The 23,652-nt window shown below is 35.7% G+C and overlaps 1 protein-coding gene across 1 annotated transcript in view; it reads left to right on the top strand.

The window, feature by feature from the left end:
- APOOL (apolipoprotein O-like) overlaps nt 1–21,740 on the top strand; it is a 62,601-nt gene extending 40,861 nt beyond the window's left edge. The window contains exons 7-9 of the mRNA XM_012727094.1: nt 11,094–11,204; nt 11,679–11,796; nt 21,577–21,740. Of these exons, the coding sequence (XP_012582548.1) occupies nt 11,094–11,204; nt 11,679–11,796; nt 21,577–21,665 (318 nt within the window). The 3' untranslated portion in view covers nt 21,666–21,740. The remainder of the gene's footprint in view (nt 1–11,093; nt 11,205–11,678; nt 11,797–21,576) is intronic.
- Nucleotides 21,741–23,652: the final 1,912 nt, after the last annotated feature.

Genomic DNA, 23,652 nt, shown 5'->3' on the forward strand with positions numbered 1-23,652 from the left:
CTGCTCCCCTCAGCAGTGTACTTCATCGATCTGCCTGTTCTGCTCCCCACTCTGTCTCTGGTGAATCCTCTCACCCTTCACATCTCTGGCCTGTACCCCAGTTCTGTACAAATATATAAATCTTTTTTTTAAAGAAAACAGCAATAAAACCATACACACATACAAACTCAATTTTGAAACTTCCTGGAACTAAACACTTTCCATGAGCCTTTATGATAATTGTTTTGTCATTTTAATTTTAGCTTACATACAAATTCAAAGATTCACCAAATCATTTGGAAAGTACTTTAACACGTACTTAGATTGCGGTAAACTCTATAATCTGTACTTTTTTCTTCTTTTCTCTACCCCCCTAATTGCCAGCATTTAACATTTCCCCCTCACATTTAAAGCAGTGTGTAGTTTTACCAGAAGGACATTTTGTACTTGTATTCTCATTACTGCATCTCTTTTATTTATTGGTGTAGATAAAACTGTCTATTCAGTATTTTGAGAATGTCAAGGATGTAGCATTCTATGTAGTTTGTAATGTGATCAAATTATAAAAGCTCTTAGCAATGAAAGGACATTATTCATTGGACCTAGTTGTATTTGAGATAATTGATGGATAAGATGATAAACTGACTTTTAGGATTTTTCCTAAGAATTTACATAGGAATTAACCACTTAAATTGATATAATCATGCTGAAAGAAATCTTTGCTGTCATTTAACTTCTTCATTTTCTCTTATAAAACTAAGGTTCTAAGAAGTTTCATAGCAATTGCTTTGTCCAAGGTTATATTCAGTTTCAGGTGTCCTGATTCCCCATTCATTTTTCCTTCAAGGATGTGATACTGCCAGTGATTCCTTTTTTGTTTGTTTCCTTTAGAATAATGATTTGATTTTTTTTTAATTTTGTGTGTGCTCAATCTTAAATAATTTAATCATTGCAGAAAGAAAAACAGCTAACCACCTGAAATCCTTCTTCCAACCAGAAAAGTATCAGTTTTAGTATTGACAGAATGTTATTGTATGTGTTTCTCCATGTATACATACAGATAGAAAGCTAAATGGATGACTAGGCATGTTCAGTTTCATAAGAACAGGAATATAATATAGTAGAATATAGTAGGCTTTTTTTTTAGAATAAAATATTAAATATTTTAACAGAAGGAAAATGGAGACAATAAAATTTTCTATGACAACATATTAATGAGTTCCTGAAAATTATTCTGTGGTTAAAAATGATTGTTAAATGCCTGGAGTTGAGATCCTTGCTTTTCCTTTATCAAGTAGAAATGTCATCAAATAGCTGGCAGATTTTGATATATGATGATATAAATAAATATAGCATATACTATATATCTATTAAACTGTTATACATAACATTTGTATATATACACAAATAGAACATAGATTCATATCATATGAGTAATGGTAGACTTCAGAGAATCATTTCCCATCCAAAACTATAAGAAATATTTCATAATTATATTAAATGCCTTCTAACTTGAAATTATCGGGATCAGTAGTTAATGACTGAGTGAAATGTTACTGCAGAAAGTTATAAAAAAAATTGTAAGTATATGCCCTATATATTTTATTTCAACTACACATCATTTATATGTGTTCATTTTTTCTCTCTTGAAGTTTATTTTTTCTATCAGTATAGGTCTCCTAGTTGAAGCGTCACAGCGTATTTTTTTTTGTATTATTTATAGTTAGCCATAGCTATCTTCTACTGTTTAGAGTTTAGATTTCCTTAAAATAAAAAGAACACTTAGAAACATTTTTTAAAATAGCATGAGTAAAGAATCCTTCTATTTCTATTATTTCTCCCAACAACTTACAACTGTATTGCCCACTTCTAATTTGACAGCAGTTATTTTTTTTTAATGACTCTTGTTCAGTCTCTAAAAAGGACTTAGGAACAGCAAATTCTCACCACTAATATTTTATCCTATTATGTTACATTTAAGTTGTTTGATTATAATAAAATTGATGTAAAGACTTAGAAATGAATACAATTTATTTTTGGTGCACATACAAGTAATTTGTGTAAGACAGTCCTTGGGAAATATTGGAGAGTATCTAATGATGATGATATTAAGCATTCTGTGGGCATCATTTATAATAAATTTTGAAAACATCTTTAGTTATCAGCCAAGTCTCTTGAAAGGTGTCAGGTTCTTTGAAAGAAATGTCCTCTGTTATATGTATTTTTGTGCAGGAAAGGACCCATACCATCCAAGAGGTTCTCCAAAAGTTCTGTAGTGAAAAATAAAAGTCACACTCCATTTGTACATCATTTTGGAAATGTACTTCAGGATGGCACTACTCTTTACTTTCTATATTTTTCTTCACAATATTTTCATTATTAACTTACATAATGAATAACATTCTCACTTTGACAACTATAACATATATAAGAATAAACTTACTGAATAATAGTTTAATACTTTTTAAAAGCTGTTAGTATTTACTGAAGGACATAATTTTTTTTAAGATTTATTTATTTATGCATACAGAACTGGGATATAGGCCAGAGGTGCAGGGGCGGTGAGAGGATTCACCAGAGACAGAGTAGGGAGCAGAACAGACTGACTGTCGAAGTACACTGCTGAGGGGAGCAGCAGGGGGGAGCAGCAGGCGGGTCAGGAGATGTCTGCCACGCCACGTGGATCACGTCCTGGTGGGGATCGAACTCAAGCTGAAGAGGCTTTAGCTTCTTAGTGCTGTGCTTTAGCCCATTGCACCACCAGGGAGGGCCCTAAAGGACATAATTTTAAAGATAAACTTAACTACATTTAGAGATGTATCTTATTTCTGAATGAAAGGACTCAATATTGGAATATGGCTGCTTCTATCAAATTTGTAAATTTTAGTCAGTTGGTGAAAAATTCCTGGATTTGGAAAGAGCATGACATTCAGCATTTAGTCATTGTTATACATATACCATATATCTGTGACTATATTAAGCTATAACTGACAATATAAGAGAACAACAACAACAACAAAAAATGTCCAGAACCATAGATATTGAATGTATGTCTGTATATATTGGGGAGGGGGCTGAAGTATAGGTATGGTAAAGGTGGCATTTCTGATCACTGCGTAAAGAAAGGATGGATTATTCAAGAAATGTGTTGCAACAATAAGCTATTTGGGAAAATGACATTCCTTTACTAGGTATCATGCAAATAAAAATCCAGGTGGAATAAAATAAAACCTAATCATAAAATATAATATTATAGAAGTATAAGAATAAAAACAGATATTTGTGTAATCTTGAGATAGAAAAAGTCCTTAAGTAAAAAAAAAACTTCATATGCTGTCAAAGGGAAAAACAATATATTTTACAACTTCAAAATAAATAAATCTCTGTTGATCCAATATACCATGCATGAAGTTAATGGATAATGGGGACTATTTGTAACATATATGACAAAGACAAAATAACATACTATATTAACAGTTTATGTAAATCTGTTGGCTTAAATAAATTGGAGCATGCAAAATTAAGTGATTGTATTAAAGAATCACGGATAAGATTTGGAATCTAGGAAGTGTCTGATGTATTTTACTCTGACAACTGTTCAACAGTCTCACAATTGAACTGATTTTATAATATAGGTAGGAACAGTGAATAATTGTCATTAAAAATGTAATTATTTTTGACAGGGAGGCTTCTGTTTGTAAGTTTTGACCCGAACATGCATACACAGATCCTATCTGTGCACAAAGCAAGGCCAGTGCTGTACTTTCATCACATCCCTGATTTCTAAAGAATAAACTGTGGTATCTGGCCCCTTGGTCATTAGTTTTGGGTTGCAAAGCTAATTTATTCTCAGGCAGCATATCCCTGCATAGGCTATAGTGTGAAGTCTGTTTTACCTCCAAGTTTGTACAGATAACTTTGCTCTCCTGCCTTCTAGACCATGGAGGGAAGTACCAGAATTTTTCTTTTTCTTAATTTGTCATTTTATTGGACATCTGAAAAGACTTAAGTAAATGCTGGAGAAATGTTAATAAGCAAATTCAAAATAAAGCATATTGCGTTTGAGCTTTTACATTACAAATAGCAAAAAATTGAGTAAATGTTCTTCCAGTATTTTAAAACTATTGTCTGAAACAGCAAAGCAGTCTATCAGCTCATTAAAACAGTTGGAAATTCTTTTTTTCTAGAATTTTATTAATTTGTCATTCATTTACATAGCTATGCTGTTTGTGACTGATCAATGCCCTAGCCTTGCTCTATATCAGAGATCCTCAGCAATCATCAGCTAAGCATCCCTGACTCCAGGCCCAACAACAAGCTCCTTTGGAGCAGACATGCTTCCTTCTGAAACTTGCAGGGCCTAACTTTTCACAAGGGGCCTCCAGCTGAAAATGGTAAATGTATTTCTTCATTCAGCTCTCAGCCACCAGTAACTCAGGAGCCAAAACAATTGCAAGTCTGGCTGTTCCAGGGCTTAGCTTGAAATTGCATTCCCACACCTGGGCAGTATACATCACTCATCACTCAGCCACGAAAAACTTCGAGTAGAACTGTGCGTAGGCCTGGGGCTTACAAGGTCTTATTTTTTACATCAGGGATCCACAGCAATCCCCCATAAACACCATTTACTTCAGTCCCAACTTCTAGCTCCTTGGCAGCAGGCACAGATTCAGTCTGGATCTTAAAGGCATAACTTTTTACTGCAGACCCCAGCTACATGTAGGAAGCGCATCTCAGTCAGGACTCAGGCACTAGTGAATTGTGACAGACTGAAGCCCCAGTCAGGGCTGCATAGATTCTCCTTCAAGACCAGCAATCTTCAGCATCCTTGTGCCATACTAGCCACTAGAAACAGGTCCTAAACCACCAATACTGGCAAGGCAAAGTCCCAAGAATTCAACCTGTTTAACTAGTGTGCCCCATCCTCCCCAAGCACCAGAACAAGGCACAGAATGGCTACTTGGGAGGCCCTTGCGCCATCACAGATCATACAAGACTCCGGTAACTTTAACCACAATCAAGTAAACAGGCAGAACAGTGAGGGGAAAGGAATCATATACAACAACAACAACAAAAAAAACAATAACCAGTGGGAAGAAGTAAAAATACAAGTGACCAAGCAAGCCCTCGGTGGAACAATATACCACAGATAGAAAACAAAACCCCAGAATCAAGTCACAAAGACATGGAACACCTTCTTTACCTGTGAGACATGATCAAGAAATGTAAAGAGAGGGAACAACACAAGGAAAACTCAGGAAAAGAAATGAATACTTTGACAAACATATTCAACAAAGAAGATCAGAAATGAAACTAAACAAGACAGTAACAATTGCAGGAGGAAGCAAAATAAAATTCCAGAGAAAGCCATGGTATTACCATCAATCAAATGGAAGAATGAAATCAGTAAACGCACAGATGAAAGAGATAAGAAGGAAGGCAGTAAAGATCAGAGAGAAACAAAGTTCTTTTTCAAGAATAAAGAAACACTTTGAAAATTTGAAAGTTATCTGACACCATGAGGAAAGGAAATATAAAAATCATAGGAATCCCAGGAAAGAGAAGGAAATGGGGACTCTATTTAGGGAAACAGTGGAGAAGTTCCCAAATTGGAAGAAGGAAATGAACATAACAATACACCCTGCTGCCTAGATCAAAGGAAAACTACAGCAAGACACATAATACTAAAACTTCCACATGCATGAGAAAGAAAAAATAATGAAGTTGATGAGGAGGAACAAATACATGACCTATTAAGGAACACCGATTAGACTAACAAGGGATCTCTCTTAGGAATCAATAAGGGCAAGAAGAAAATGGAATGACACATTCAAAATACTCCAGGGGAAAAAAAAATGCCAGCCAAGGCTACTCTGTCCTGCAAGGCTCTCCTTCCTGTGTAGAGAAAGATAAGGATCTTGTCAGACAAAGAAAATCGTAGGGAATTGTCATCCACCAATGTCCTCCCTTGACCCCTAAGAAATATTAAAAGAAGCTTGAGGATCTAAACCTGAGAGAGAAACAAGCACAAAGAACTGAATAAGGAATTAAATAGAACCAAAAGCTAGGAACAAAATGGCAGTGATGGATACTTACTCACATGTCGATAATCACTGTAAATGTTAATGGTTTCAACTTACCAATAAAAAAGACAGAGTATATAGTTGGATTAAGAAGCAGAATCTAAACTTCTGCAGCATCCAGGAAACACACCTAAGTGCCAAGGATAAACATAGAAAGTAAAGGGATGGAAAACAATCTTGCAAGCAAATGGCACCTAAAGGAGGCAGGAGCAGCCATACTTATATCAGGCAAAATATATTTCCAGCTTAAAAAAAGTAATGAAACAGGAATGGACACAATATAACAATCAGGGGGCTATACAACAGCAAGACCTAACAATATAAACTCAACTAAACATAGGAGCAGCAAAGTATATCAGGCAATTGCTATCAAATTTGAAAACAGACAATGGAGAAAAGACATACGTGGTTCGAGATTTTGATACCCAACTGTCACTAATGGACAGCTCAACATGACATAAAATATGTAAGAACATTATCATCCATAAGAAAGTCCTAGACCATATGTGCCTAATAGTCATTAAAAGGGCACTACATACAAAGAAGCCAAATATACATTTTTCTCAAATATACTTGGGTCATTCTCCAGGACTGACCACACACTGGGTCACAAGACAAACTTCAGCAAATTCATGAAGTTAGGAAATATACAAAGTATGTTCTCTGACCATAAAGGTACTGAACTAAAAATCAACTATATAAGAAAACAAGGAGATACTTTAGTCCATCAAGCCTGAATAATACAATACTTAACAACCACTGGGTTGCTGAGGCAATCAAAGAAGAAATTGAAAAATACCTTGAGACAAATGATAATGAGGACACAAACTTACAAATGTATGGGGCACAGCAAAGGAAGTTCTCAGAGGAAAGAATGCAATACTTCATGCCATTAAGAGGCTAGAAAGAGCCCATATAATCTGTGTCTCAACTCAAGCAACCAGTAAAGAAGAAACAAATTCCTAAGACCAGTAGAAGGAGGTAATAACAGAGAATTAAAAAAATAGAAAACAGAAAGACACTACAAAAGATCAATCATAACAAAAGCTAGTTCTTGAAAAAAAAAAAACAGTATACAAAGCTTTAGCAGGCTAAGTAATAAAAAGGGAGAAAATGCTAAAAAATAGGATCAAAATGTAAAGGGTTACTGCAGACACTGCACAAATACCTAAATAAGAGATCATTATAAACATTTATATGCATACAAATTCAACAACATACACACACACACACAAATCAATCATATGATCATCCAGTAATGAATAGGGAAGTAATGAAATACCCAAACAGATCAATCACAAGAAGGAAATGGAAACTGTAATGAAAACTCTCCCCAAAAATAAAAGTACACGATGAAGTGACTTCACAAGAAGGTTCTACCCAAATTTCCAAGGCAAACTAATATCTATCCTACTTTCATTCTTTCAAAAAATCAAGAAAGGAGTTCTTCCAAACACATTTTATGAGTCACATATTACACTTATGCCAAAGAAAACTACAGACCATTCTCCCAAATGGTTACAGATGCAAAACCCTCCAAAACAATCTTAGCAAAGTCCAACAAAAAGAGTATACCCCATCGCCATTCATAACAAGAACACAAGGATGGTTCACCATGCGAAAATCAATGTAATATACCAACCACATCAGTGAAACAGACATCACATGATCATATCAGAAGATGCTGAGAAATCATTTGATATTCTTGTATTTTTGATAAACATTCTTGAAAAGCTGGGTGTAAATGGAATGTATCTGAACATAATAAAAATCATATATCACAAACTCACAGCTGGTATCATTCTCTATAGTGAAAAACTGAAAGCTTTTCTACTAAGAGCTGGTAAAGATAACAATGTCTACTGTCACCACTACTATTCAACATAGGATCAGAAGTTGCAACTAAGGAAATAAGCAAGAGATAGTATTAAAAGTAATTCAAGTTGGGATAGAAAGAAAGCTATCATTATTTGTAGATGTTATGATAATGTACACAAAGAACCCTGAAGATTCCATATAAAAACTAGTTGAAATCATAAACAGAGCCTCCCTGGTTGTGCAGGGTTAAAGACTGCACTGTGAAGCTATTACCAGCCACTGCAGGCACTCGTTCGATCCCCCCATTGGCCAGGGAGCTAACCCACAAGGCACAGCAAGCTAACCCACATGGCACAGCAGACCTCTCCTGCCTTGCCTGCTGCTCTCCTCAGCATTGTGTTTCAGTAAACCTGCCTGTTCTGCTCCCTGCTCTCTGGAGAACCCTCTTATTCCCCCCGCCACACACACCTCTGGCTTTCACCTCATACTTGTATGCATAAATAAATATTTTAGGGAAAGGAATTAATAAACGAGTTCAGCAAAGTGTAAGGATACAAAATAAACATACAGAAATCAGGTGTATTCCTATATAAAATAATGAAGTAGACAAATTAAGGAAGCCATCATATTTACAATCTCACTAAAAAAAATAAATACCTGGGAATAAACCTAACAAAAAAAGGTGAAGGATTTTTTTTTTTTTACAAAGAAAATTGTAAAACATTGCTAAAAGAAGTAGAATAAGATTTGAAGAAATGGAAAGATATACCCTGCTCATGTTTTGGAAGAATCAATGTTGTCAAAATAGCCATTCTACCCAAAGCCATTTATTTATTCAGTGTCATCCCAATATAAATCCCAATAGCATTCTTCAAAGAAGTAAAACAAAGAGTACTGAAATTCATATGGAGCCACAAAAATTCCACAATAGCCAAAAGCTCTCCTGACTAAAAGGGGGGGGGGGATGAAGGTATCAAACTTCTAGACTTCAAATACTATTAAGCCATGATAACTAAAACATCATGCTGTCATGCTACTGGAACAAAAACAAGCACATCGACTGCTGGAATAGAATTAGAAGTCCAGAAATAAAACCACACATTTATAGACAACTAATCTTTGAAAAGGAGCAAGTATACACACTGGAACAAGGAAAACCTCTTTAATATATGGTGCTGGGGAAATTGTACTGCCACATGCAAAATAATGTAGCTCACACCATACATGTATGTAATTCCTGAAAACATTAAATATTTAGAGGAAAACATAAGCACAACACTCCCTAACATAATCTTCAGAAACACCTTTGCAGACTCATCTCCAGCAGCAAGGAAAACAAAGGAGAAAATAAACAACTGGGACATCATCAAACTAAAAAGCCTCTAAACAGTGAAAGATATAGTGATCAAAACAAAAGACATTCTACACAGTATGGCAGAAAATATTTGCACACCATATATCTGATAAGGGGTTCATATTCAAGACCTACAAAGTACTTATACAACTCAACAAAAAGAAAACAACCAATCAAAACATGAGCAGATGAACTTGATAGGTACATCTCCAATGAAGACATGCTTATGGCCAACAGACACATGAATAAATGCTCATCATCACTTACCATCAGGGAAATGCAAATCTAAACCACATGATAATCACCTCACACCTGTGAGAATGATCTATCTCAAAAATACCACAAATAGGTTCTGAGGTGGATATGGGAAAAGAACCTCTTACACTATTGATAGGAATGTAGATTGGTCCAGCTCCTATGGAAAGAAGTGTGGAGATCCCTTAAAATACTAGAAGTGGGGTCCTCCATTGTGGTGCAGCAGTTAAAGACAGTGCTATGAAACTTTTGCCAGCCACTGCAGCAAGAGTTCAATTTCTGGAGGCCAGGGAATTACCCACATGGCACAGCAGACCTCTCCTTTCTCACCCAATGTATTGGGTGTATACACTCAGCAGTGTATTTCAGTAGATTTGCCTGTTCTACTTCCCACCCTGTCTCTGGTGAATCCTCTTACTTCCTCCATACCTCTGCCTACACCCCAGTTCTTGTAGGTATAAATAAATAAAACTTTTTTAAAAGTGGAGTTACCATGTGACACAGCAGTTCTATTCCTAGTTATCCAAATATCAATAAAATACTATTTTGAAAGGAAATTTGCACTCCTAGTTTTATAACATCATTATTTACAATAGCCAAGATATGGAAACAACCTTAGTGCCCCAGAGCAGATGAGTGGATCAAGAGATTTGGTAAATATACACAAGAGAATACTACTCAGACAAGATAAACTCATGACATTTGAGGCAACATGGGTGGAACTGGAAGAAATTTTGCTAAGTGAATTGAGTTAAATAATGGATAGTTTCACTTGTATGGGTAATCTACAGAAAGTAAACAAAGGTTTAGACAAAGATGAACTTTAAGACTTGAAGCAGACCATAGTTTTGAGAACCCCTTGAGGGGAGAAAAATGGTGATAGACAGAGGGAAAGTAGAGAACGGGTCAGGGGAAAGAAGAATTTGAAAGAGAAATGTGGTGAAATTTTATGTTAATTTACATGCCTGTACTTTATATTCTCCCATCAGAAAAAAATTAGTGTAAAAAAATAATTTGGGTAAAATATTTTTACCTTTCCATATGTGTACCTACTTCATTCACCCACTACCAGTCTCCTGGGCCAATGTCCTATCCCCTTCCTTCTCTAACATATCCTCTCTTCCCCCTCAAGTGGATATCTGAAACCATGGGTAGTACATATACTATTTTTTCTTATTAGTGGCTTTGATAAATTTTAAGTTGTAGTTTGGGCACAATAAGAAATTAACAACAAATAAGAATAGAATATTTAGTAAAATATATGCCATAAAAAAGTTATACGACTATGGTTTCTCAAAATAATTTACTATATGTAGTATATGTAGTATTTTCCAACTCAGTTGCCTATAGGTCACTGAAACAGCAGAAAGTGAAACTAGGTAAGGGTTGACTATGGTATGTATACATTTTTTAGTATTTTACAGAAAGCAAATACTTTTCATATAAAATGTAGAAAATGGTGATTTATTTGATCTAGATATTTATATCTATATTTCTATTTATTTCTGTTGATTCTGACCTGGTAATTCTATGAAATGTGTAACATATGTTTGAATATATTTTAAATTTTACAAACATGTTATTTGATTTTCTTTTTGTCTTAGGTAACTGGGAAAAAGGCATATGATACAAGTCAACAAATTTATGAAGGAGTTAAATCATTGTGGACAAAAAATAACAAAGAAGCACTTCCAGAACCTAAAGAAAAAAACAAGGTAGTGTTTAAATGAACAAAAAAGATAGATACTGAATTTTGCTTGGGTGGGTGTTGGCTTATATATTGTTAAACATAGACTGAAAAGAGATGAAGGAATGTAATACCTTCATATGCTACAGTTAGGTGTGTTTTTTTTTTAAGATTTTTATTTATTTTTGCATACAGAACTGAGGTACAGGCCAGAGGTGCAGGGTCCGTGAGAAGATTCATGAGAGACAGAGTGGGGAGCAGGACAGGCCGACTCACAAAGTACACTGCTGAGGGGAGCAGTGGGTGGGTCAGGAGAGGTCAGCCACGCCACGGTCACCTCCTGGGCGGGGATGGAACTCATGCTGAAGTGGCATTAGCTTCTTAGTGCTGTGCTTTAACCTGCTGCACCACCAGGGAGGGCCCTGCTACAGGTTTCTTTAGTATATTTTATTCATTTAGTAATGTGATTGACTTACAAAGGAAATATCTTTTTGGAAAACAGCTAGGAAGCTCTGCTGAAATAGAAAAACCTGCAGAAACAACTCATGCCCTGAGACACTCATTGCCTTTGCCAGCAGAACGCAGCTCAGAAACAAAGACCAAGTCAGAATCCATTTCAGGTTTGTTTGGAATAATTCAATTTTGTTTTCATTCTTTTCTTAAATCTTTTCTTAAATATTTTTTATGATACTCTGATTAGTAGTTTGAACTTATTTAATATTTTCCTCAAATATTTTGACTTTCTTATATCTAATATCTTTCTAGGTTATGAAGTACTTAGATACCTGAGATTCTTTCTAAAGATTCAGTTCATAATATAGATCTTTGATTTTGGTAGCATAGAGGATCACTGGCAGTTTCGGTGAATGAAGCATTTTATGTCACTTTATAACTGAACTTTCTAATCAGGTTGGAGGATAATGACTTTCTGAATTCCATCAATTTATAGGATATAGGTATATGTCACATCTACACAGAACAAATCTTAGTTTTCTTTTTTCTTGAGCTGTTCACCCCCTCAGTCTCAGCTTCTACCATTTGTTTTACTTAATTTAGTTACCAAGAAGACTTTTAGTATCAATTAGTAAAAACAGTGCCAATTTTAATACTAATAACTTTGCTGGTAGTAGATACTAGTAATCAATAGTTTGTAGTACCAAACAGTGACGATTAAGATTTCTAGGCAAATACTGCCATGGTTTTGCTGTCATCAAAAACAAGGTTAACAGAATGTTTACCACCATTTTAGTAATGTATTCACATCAACTCACCAGTCACTGTCATGCATAAGTTTGTCTCCCTGCCATTATGAATGATGTTAACCACTAAGTTCTCTTCTTGTAATAAAAAAGGGCCAACTCAGAGTTAGAAAGTTAGTACATACTGATAATGGGTACTTTTTATTGAGCATTTATTATAGTACAAAAGCTATATTATGTTATTCAGGCCTCAACTGAACGTACAATAAGACAAAAAATTGGTTTATATGTAATTAAAATAATTTATGATAAAAGACTGAAACATAGAGACCGCTTAAGTTGCTCAGATGATAGAGCAAGTTTCTGTTTATAGTTTACATCTTCTTGACACCAAAGTTTAAGCTCTTTCCATTATCTGTCATTTTATCTAATTTAGAACCAGCATTGAATCTCTAATTTCCACTTCCTCTCTCTCACTTAATTTTTATAAAAATATCACTGAGCAATATACTTGATTTGACTTTTACTATTACCTTTTGTTACCTCTCCATTCTAATCAAGGTACGTTATAAAGTATTTTTTAATATTCATTTTTATTTATTTATGTGTACAAAAACTGGGATATAGACCCCAGATGCGGGGGATGAGCGGATTCACCAGAGACAGAGTGCGAAACAGAACAGATGAATCTACTGAAATACACTGAGAGAAGCAGCAAGTGAGACAGCAGAGGTCGACTGTGCCATGTGCGTTAGCTCCCTGGTCAGGAATTGAACTCATGTGGCAGTGGTCTGGCGATAGCTTTATAGCACTGAGACTTTAAACCCTCCACCACCAGGGAGGCCCAAGTTATGTTACAAAGTTTTTCTATTTTTTTTAAGACTTAGCCATTTATACATAGGCCAGTGGTGGGGTTGGTGAGAGGAATCACCAGAGACAGACTGGGGAGCAGAACAGGCAGATTGACCAAAATACATTACCGAGGGGAGCAGTTGGTGGGTCAGGAGAGGTCTGCCGTGCCAAGTGGTCCACACCCCTGGCAGGGGATCAAACTCATGCTGCAGTGACTGCGACAGCTTCATAGTGCTGTGCTTTAACCCATTGTATCACCAGGGAGGACCATAAAGTTTTTAGATCTCTCTGAATAATCTATAGTTGGCTTTGTTCCCATATATACTTAATATATATTGTCATTTTTCTAAATGCTTGTCATTTCCACAGTATCTTTGTGCAGATGATACAAGGTAATAGTAGAATTAAGTAACCCCTATAGCCAGTGTCATTTCTTTACATATCTGGGTTCTAAAACCCTTTACCTGCTTGTCCTGGATAATGTGGGATATAAAAAGCATTCCAAGAGGTTCTATAGAGGTAAGAAATATGGCTAGGGCTGTTCACCCCTATTCTATATCATTAGAGTTGATTATACAGTAGACCCTGTGGTTCACCATTTCTACATTTCACATGCAACCCCAAATGTTCAAGACATAGGAAGAAACAGTAGTGATTATGAGAACAGATTTTAGAATAAGACCTGGATCTGTACCCTAGATCCAATAGTTTAGGGCCATTACCTGAGGCAAGTTATCTACTATCATATGCCATTAAAGAGGGACAATAATGTTTTTCTTATATGGTTATTTGGAGAATTAAATGATACTGCACTTAAAGTAAGGAATACAATGGTCAAACCCATATATATTCTCAATGCTATTAGAAGATATCATTATCTTTGCCTATGTTAATTAGCCATTTTGCCTGTGAACAAGTTTTCATGAAACACATTTTGGAAGGTGTCATTTAGCTGGAGAACATAGCCACAGCCATCACCTATCCCACACAGAATGGATTACCTGTAATCTTCAACTGCGTATCATGGCTCTGAATGTATGTTTTGTTGTTTTCTATTATTTATATATATTTATGGTGAAAATTATGTTATTTTGGAATCTCAAATTTGGTAATGTAATAAAATGCACATCTTCAAATCTGATAAAAGCAAAATGAAACCTGACCATATCACTGTATTAATGTCCTTATAAAGCAGAGGTTGGCAAACTGTGGCCCTTGTTCCAAATTTGGTCCACTGCCTACTTTTGTACATTCCACAAGCCAGGAATGGTTTCTCAATTGTTTAAATGGTTGATAATATCAAAAGGAAAAGTTTGTGCCAAGTGAAGATTATGTGAAATTCAAATATGAGTGTCTATATCAGAATGCAGCCACACTCACTCATTCACTAGAGATCATGAATTTTCCAGATTTTTTATGAATCAGGACACTAAATATAGCCAAGGTCGAAACCTCAGTATCACAAAACCAAGTTTCCAAAGGAGACAGAAACCTTTCAATCTCTCAATCAGAACCTTGGGAGTGTCATACCTAAGGAACTAAGAGGAGGTTGTCTCTTACTAAAACTTCAATCCAGCTCACTGCTTGACTGGATTAAGATAAGTATTTCATTCTTCCTAAGAGGAAAAGGGTCCAACCTCTAGTAGAAGATGTAATCTGGAACTTCATGGTGCTTCTATTCAGAATGTTCACCATATAAACAAAATACGAGTTACACGAAGTACCAGAAATATGTGACTGACAATCATAAGAGAACAGTAACACCAGACCCATACTGATCTAAATATTGCAGTTAGCAGAAAGGGGCTTCTAAACAACTATGGTTAACATTAAATAGAAAATATGATGAACCAAATGGACAAATAGATGGAGAATTTCACATAGCATTGGAATCTATCAGAAAATCAAGTGGATTTTCTAGATTTGAAAAAGACAGGTTTTTTTTTTAATTCTGAAATTAAGAATACTGGTTAATAGGAAAAAGGCAAGCAAAAGCACAGGAAAAAAAAATAGAACAAAGTGTTCCAGCTACTGTGAACCTGTATAGTAAATGTCATCCCAATTTTTTATAAAAGAAACAAAAATAGAATTTCTAACAGTCCTACCTCATTCCACAATTAGCAGTCTGTTCCATGTTTTGATACCTAACTTGCTTAAAATATAAATGAAATTTGTGAACTAAATTATCAATAAACAGATATCACCTAGTGGCTATTTGAGATAATAATCATTGCAGTTTTTTATTAACTTGAAACATTTTGTTCATTTTCTGTTATAATATCAGATTTTTGTAAAGTCTGCTAAAAAAAACTTAAGTAGAAAATATTTTTATTAGCGATTAAGATATGATAAAGAGAAAAGGAAAGTATAATGATTTATAGGGTTGAGATTCAAGAGGTTTTATATCCGCTTACCCTTTAGGGCAGAGAGCCCTTAATTAGCTCAAGGAGTGAAGTATTTTGTTTGTTTGTTTTTGCCAAAAGAATGATAAATTTTTACTTTCCTTTATTTGGAATAGCCCCATCTCCTAGAAAAGACACTGTTTATACATTATTTCACAACAGAGGAGCTACATCTGTTTGCTTGTGCTTTGGGTTGGGTAGACAAGCCACAGACCACATTGCTTCAAGGAGTGAAGAAATTTCTAATAGGGGAGATATAATCCCTAATTTCTCAGATAAGAATAAGATGAGTCTTTTCTTAAAAGGCAGGAGTCAAATGACTTAATCTAAGTGGTTCTAAACCAGAAGAACGCATATCACTATTGGGTTTCTTCCAAAAATCACTCCATCCTAGAATTATAGTGTCTTCAGTGGTGAGGCCCCAAGCAGGAAATGCTCATACAAATTCTTCTAGTTAAGACATAAGAACTGAAACCATAAAATATATAGAAGGAAATATTGCTGAAATACTACATGACATACACCTCAGTAACATCTTTAAAGATACATCACCCAAAGCAAAGATAATGAAGAAAAGGATAAACAGCTAGGACTTCATCAAGTTAAAGAGTTTCTGTACAGGAAAGAGACATTATCCAAAACAAAGAGACACCCCTCTGATTTGGAGAATATTTTCGCACACAATACTAATGATAAAGGATTGGTCACAAAAGTCTTCAAGGAACTGACAAAACTCAACACAAAGTGAATAACCCCATCAAAATATGGACAGAAGAGTATAGAAGACACATCTCCAAAGAGGAAATGCACACAGCCAACAAGCATATGAAAAAATGTTCAACATCACTTGTAATCAGGGAAATGCATATAAAAACCACAATGAGATACCATCTCACACCAGTGAGATTAAAAAAAAAAAAACTAGCAACAAATATTGGCAAGAATGTGGAGAAAAAGGAACTCTTCTAAACTGCTGGTGGGAATGCAAACTAGTTCAACCTTATGGAAAAGCTGTTTGCCGTTTCCGTAAACTGCTAAAAATGGTGTTTCCATATGACCCAGCAATCCCACTCCAAGGGACCTACCCAAAAGACACAAAAACATTAATTCAAAAAGATACCTGCACCCCTATGTTTATTGCAGCACTATTTACAATAGAGAAGATTTGGAATCAGCCCAAATGCCCAAAATATATGACTGGATCAAGAAGATGTGGTACATGTACACAATGGAATATAAATAATCAAAAAGATAAACTCATGCCATTTGCAGCAGCATGGATGGAGCTGGAAGGGATCATGCTAAACAAAATAAACCCGAAAGAAAAAAAAAAAAAACAGATGGTTTTACTCACAGCAGGGGTGAATGGAATCAGGGGGGGAAAGTAATTGTAATAAAGTAAAAACTAAAATAAACAATTATAAATCAGGGACATTCTTTGTGTGTGGGGGGGTTGGCGGGGAGGGCAAAAGGATCAAAACAGGGCTGAGAAGAGCACAGGGGACTATGGTGATGGTGCATGGATTGAATTGGTGGTGGTAAGTGTGGTGTTTGCAACTGAGATGAAAAAGCATACATTGTACAAAAATTAAGAATGTTGTAAAATTTTTTTTAAATTCTCTAGTTAATAAAAGCTGAAGTAAACTACCAGTAAATGAAAAACTTGATGACTTTTAGCTTCAGGTTGAGAGGTAGCAGTCTAAAAGCAAGGAGCTTTCAAATTTGGGTGAGCTGAATATTTTACCAAACTTAGTATAAGAATATAAATGAAGGGAGTTATGGAAGTGCTAGAGAATTCAGTCAGATGATGGCATGTTAAACAAGTAGAGTCATCCTTAGTTATATAAAAACAATTGTTTTTCACATGCTTATAGCTTTAATATAGAAAACTATTTTTGTAGTACACTCTTATACTGAACAAAATCTCCTACCACTTGGCAGTGAAAATATATTTGAGATAAAAGCAGGCAGAACCACTAGGAAGCATTTTCTCAGTGTTTGTGTGTGAATGCTGCTGATACCTTCTCAGAATAATGTTTCACATTAATAAAATAAAATGTTTTGTAATATATGAACTTCCTTAATGTAGTCAACAATATCTAACAACATGTTTTTGATACAGGCCATAATTTTGAAGTAGTAATAAATATAAATATCTTGATAGAGCTGTAATTGCAGTGTAAATTGAAAATATCTGTTTATATTTCTAAGAAAATATGAGGTCCTGATATTGTGACTTGTTTCCTACATTCATTATTGAAGACAATGTTCATTTTCAAAGGTTAATGAAAATAAAAAGAAATTTATCCTATCCTAGCTCATAGGTAACATGAATTTTATACACAGAACACCAAAGGAACACCAGCATAAGAATCTCATAACCTTGACCCTCTTTGGTGGCGCAGCGGGTTAAAGCACAGCACTAAGAGGCTTAGGCCACTTCCGCATGAGTTCGATTCCCGCCTACCCCGGCGGTGACCACATGGTGCAGCAGACCTCTCCTGGCCCGCCCGCTGCTCCCCTCAGCAGTGTACTTCGTAGATCTGCCTGTTGTGCTCCCCACTCTCTCTGGTGAAGCCTCTCACTGCCCCTGAGCATCTGGCCTGTACCCCAGTTCTGTCTGCACAAATAAATAAATCTTAAAAAAAAAAAAGAAAAAGAATTTCATAACCTATGGAGAGCTGTATTAGTACCATAGGTACTACTTGTGACCTGTTTGTTTTTAATTTATTTGGTAGTGAAGTTACATATAGTTATGTCAAATGTTATAAAATAGGAAATGTTTCCCAAAAGATTATTGTAAAATATGTCATTGTATAAGAATTCTCCCTTTGATTTTCACTGTAAAACTGGAAATTTAATTTCTCTATGGGAAAAAGATGATTCCCATATATAATAAAATTATTTAAAAATGATCAGATTTTGAAAAGCATATTTAAAATAAAAAGAAATTTCTGAAAAATATCTATAATCTGATGTCACAAAGTACAGCCATACCTTAGAGAAATTGCAGGTTTGATTCCAGACTAACACATAAAGTGAATGTCACAGTAAAGCAAGTCAAATGAATTTATTCTTTTCCCAATGCATATAAAAATTAAGATTACACTATGCTACTAGGTCTGCAACAGCACTATCTCTAATAAAAAAAATGTTCATGCCTTTATTAAATGTAGCAAAGCGATATCAAATGTGTACAAACTGTTGTAAAAATGATGCCAATAAACTTGCTCAGTGAAGAGTTGCCACAAACCTTCATTTTTAAATTAAAAAAAAAAAAAAAACTGTATCTGTGAAGGGCAGTAAAGCAAATTATGCCTGTCAGTACAAAAGTAGTTATTTCTTGACTGCTTACTACACAAAAGGTATTACATGCAGCACTTTATGTATATTATCATATTGAATACTAAAAATAACATATGTCATTGTTACTAATCTAACTCACATTTTATAGAAGAGCCAGGATTTTTGTGTTGGGGGTCAGACAGACCTGGATTCAGTCTTGACCATCATTTATCAACAGTATCTATTAGTTGATAGATATTTACCAGTTGAGTGACACTGGTCAAGTTTCTTTTTTTTTTTTTTTTTAAAGATTTATTTATTTATTCATACAGAACTGGGGTACAGGCCAGAGGCTCAGGGGCGGTGAGAGGCTTCACCAGAGACAGAGTGGGGAGCAGAACAGGCAGATTGACGAAGTACACTGCTGAGGGGAGCAGCGGGCGGGCCAGGAGAGGTCTGGCTCGCCATGTGGTCTCCTCCGGGGCAGGCGGCAGGCGGGAATCGAACTCATGCGGAAGTGGCTTCAGATTCTCAGTGCTGTGCTTTAACCCGCTGCGCCACCAGGGAGGGCCACTGGTCAAGTTTCTTAATCCCTCTTAATTAAAATTTATGTATTTGTAAAACAAGTAATAATGTAAAAATAGCATCCACTTCATGGTAGTATTGTGAGATAGTGCATGGTAACAATGTAGTCCCTTGCCCGGTAGAGTCAGCTTATCAAAATCACCATTGATCCACACATTGCCAAATCCAGGAGTTAACTTTTCAGTCTCCCTCTTATGCAGTGTATCAGTAACGTTTAATGTAGGTGATTACTCTCTCCTCCCTGAAGTAATCTTTTCACTTTGCTTATGGGATACCTTTAGTTCTTTTAACTCTGTGGCTAGCTTTTCCCTCTCAGTTTCCTCTGTTACATTCTCTTTAGCTTCATAATTTTTTAAAAAATGGAGTATCCAAAGTATCCTTTCTTGCACCTCTTCTCTGATGGTCTAGATGTTCTTATATAGCCCTATAGTTTTAAAAATCATATACAGTTTAGGACTATACAACTTTCAACTTAGGTCAGGTCTCTCTTGATCTTGATGGACTCACATTTCTACCTATTTAGGTAGGCAACATCTGTACTCAGATATCTAGTTAAAAGTTCAAATTTAACACATACAAAACTTCATTTGCCTTCCATCAAACATACTTCTGCCACATTTTCCCCTATCTCAGTAAATGTCAACTCAGTTCTTCCTGTCTATCAAATTAAGAATTTCACATAACATATTCATTTAGGAAATCCTATCCATTCTACCTTTAGTGGTTCACCAGAATCCAATCGCTTTTCACCACCTCCACTGTTACCATACTAATTAAGTTCATTAATGTCTCTCTCGTGGAGAACTGCACTAACTTCCAAACTGGTCTCCCTTCTTCTACTTCCACTTCCACCCTTGTTTCTTGTTACCTAGATGAGAGGTCCTCTGTTCTTGACTATGGCAAGGAAACATTTCAAAACCACATCCAGACAAAGTGAGTCTTCAATTTATTTGGCAATAGTACTTTCAGGAGAGTAGCCAAGTGGACAGTTTCCTGCAGCATTGTGGGGTTTCATATTTTTATGATGTTGAAGAATTACAGGTACTGCTTTCACCAAGGTTGTCCAGTCAGGGTCTTGCCTCAGCTTTTCCATTGATTGTGAGAGTTTTAGTCCTTATATGGCAGTTGGAGCTGTCATGGCCATCATCCCCCACAGTGGATGGGGAGGGGAGGACAAAGCCATATTAGTAAGCAGGGGTGGGTGTCTAGGCATTCAGAGCCCCCTCCCCAGGCAGGTAGTCCCTGGGTATTGTTTTATCTACCCCCTGAGGGTGTTTTCCTGGTGTCTTATATTATTGTTGAATCTTCCCACCTTCAGTTATCTTAAGCACTACTCTCTACCCTACCTACCTAACACACCTAGAGTCTCTTTTACCCAAACCTAGATTGATCTTTTAAGAAATGTAGCATCATGTCACTTTTCTGCTCAAAATTGTTCAGTAGCTTTTCATTTCATAAGAGAAAAACCTTACCATGACTACTCTATATGGCCTGGCATTGTCTTTCTGATCACGTTTCTTTTTTTTATATAACTTTTATTTTATATATATACATATAAATGTATATATATATTTACATCATTCTTCATTTTGTACATTTTTTTTTCATCTCAGTTGTAATTCCTGTGGACTTATTCTCACCGCACCACCATCACATCTTATCTACTCTGGTCCAGCCATATTGGCCATTTTGTGGTTCCCTCAGCCATGTGTCAAGTTCATTATACTGACCATCTGCTCATCCTGTAAGGCATTTCCCTCTGATATCTACAGTGTTCATATCTTCACCACCTTCAGTCCTTTGCTCAAATATCACCTTGACGGAAGGTTTTTCTAGCCACCCTATTTAAAACTGCAGATTACTCAAGCACTCCATTTCCCCTTCCCTGCTTTATTCTTTTGCATAACACACCATCGATATATCTTTTAATTGTTTTATAAATTTGTGTTGAACAATTTGAATGTTATATCCATGTTGGCAGAGGTTTTTTAAATGTTTTGTTCACTGCTGTATTCCCAGTACCAACAAAATTTATTAAATGAATCACTAATTTTTTTTATTTTAATACTTTTATCAGGTGCTACACAGTTTATGCCTGACCCCAAGCTCATGGATCACGGGCAGTCCCATCCAGAAGATGTAGATATGTACAGCACTAGAAGCTGAAATAGTCTGCATAGAAAACTACAGGATGTGTGAAGTTGCAAATAGTGATTAAAAAATCATGTAATGGGTAACTGATACAGTATAACTTAAACCAAGTTTTCCACTTCTATCTTCTAATGTATAGTTGACTAATCAGATAAGTTACTAAAACACAAACTGAATATCATCATGCAATATTAAATGATTGATGAGTAGGGAAGAGGTAGAAATACTAGGATGCATCATTGATAACTTTTAAGAGTGTTTATTTAAAATAGTAATTATATGAATGCAGATTAAATTCAAATATGAAAAAATATGTATGTGCATATATACATATTTATACACATATTTGCTTTAGCTTTACTGAATTAATGCCAGCTAAATTAGAATGGTATGTGGGAGTCTGTTTCACCACCCTCCCCCTTGTTTTGTTTCACAGAGCTGGAATAAAAGATCCATATTTTGTGGTACTTGGGCTTGACTTTGTCTGTTTTGTTAATTTAACACCTTTTAAATGTCCACAAATGAGTAACTATTTAGGAGCACCCCATGGTATAGGGAACCCTCTCCCCCCCCCCACCACACACACAGACACTCCACAATCAGTGCTATTTAACAGTCTTACTGGTTTCCTTGTCTGTTCCCCAGGGGAAGTATTGCAGACCTTTTATTCTTAAGCCTCCTATATCTGCCAAAGATAATTGTCTATGACAAGATTTACCTCCTCTCAGTCATACATCCTTTTTTCTAAGATGAATTTGTTCCTGATCTCATTCCTTCTCTTCTTTACCATTACCATATATTCCATCCTTGGCTTCTCTTTTTGCTTGTTTTTCTCAACTTCTTTATTCAAAAGCAGTTCTAACAAAAACTTTTCTTTAACCCTGCCTTTTCCTCTTGAGCTGTCTTTTCTTTCTTCCTATGATTTGGCATAATTCATTAATTTCTCTTGTCCAGTTTTTCTTTGAAACTCGCTTCTCCATTTGTTCTGTTATTTCTGCTCCACATTATTCTTAATTCTAAAATGCTGAGCCTCTGAGGGTTCTGTTTTCACTTCATATGCTCTCATTTTCATTTAAGAATGCTTCACTGTTGTCAGCCACCATTTATATTTCCAGTTTGCATATTTCTTTATAAGTCTGCCTTTCTAATTATTACTTAAGAATATACCATAGATACCCCTAATGTCAATATGCCTAAGGCTAAATTTATCTCTCCTTATGTCTTTCTCTCAATTCTGTTTTACCTTCTTTAATCTTTGCACTCATCTTCATCACTTTCCTGAAGTATAATGTTAAACTTCTGAGTAATTTGCCAACCACTAGTTTTACTCTGTCATTTCATAATGTGTTTTGCATGTAAGTAACAATAAAGCAGTTCATAGTAGCTGAAATAAATAAGGGTCTGTTTCAAGTCTGGAGTTAATCAATGTAAGGTTGTTCATTGATGCTATTAGAGACCTAGACATTTTCTATTTCTGCTCTGCTCCTTAGCATGTCGATTTGTCACCTCATATTTAAAACTGACATCTGTACCTGTCGGGAGCATACATACATTTGAAGAAGGGTTAGAGAAAACCATGTACCAGAGGCTTCTGACCTCCTTTTATCTGAAAAGTAAATACTTTCTTAGAGCCATCTCAAAGACCCTCCCTGGTGGCGCAAAGGGACAGGACTCAGCACTGTAAGCTAGCGGCAGCCACTTCAGTGCGAGCTCCATCCCTGGCCCTGGAGCTGACCCACATTGCACGGCAGACCTCTCCTGACATGCCCACTGCTCCTCTCTGCAGTGTACTTCATTGATCTGCCTTTCCTGCTCTCCACTTTGTCTCTGTTGAAGCCTCTCACCGCCCCTGCACCTCTGGCTTGTATCCCAGTTCTGTGTGCATAAATAAATAAATCTTTAAAAAAAAAAAAAGAGCCATCTCAGAATACATCTGTATCTTGATGAGAACTTGTCATATAGCCACACTCAGCTCAGAGAGTATTGACAAGATTTTCTTCTT

Source organism: Condylura cristata, unplaced genomic scaffold (assembly GCF_000260355.1).
Source record: "Condylura cristata isolate star-nosed mole 26May11 unplaced genomic scaffold, ConCri1.0 scaffold00019, whole genome shotgun sequence".
Classification (NCBI taxonomy): Eukaryota; Metazoa; Chordata; class Mammalia; order Eulipotyphla; family Talpidae; genus Condylura; species Condylura cristata.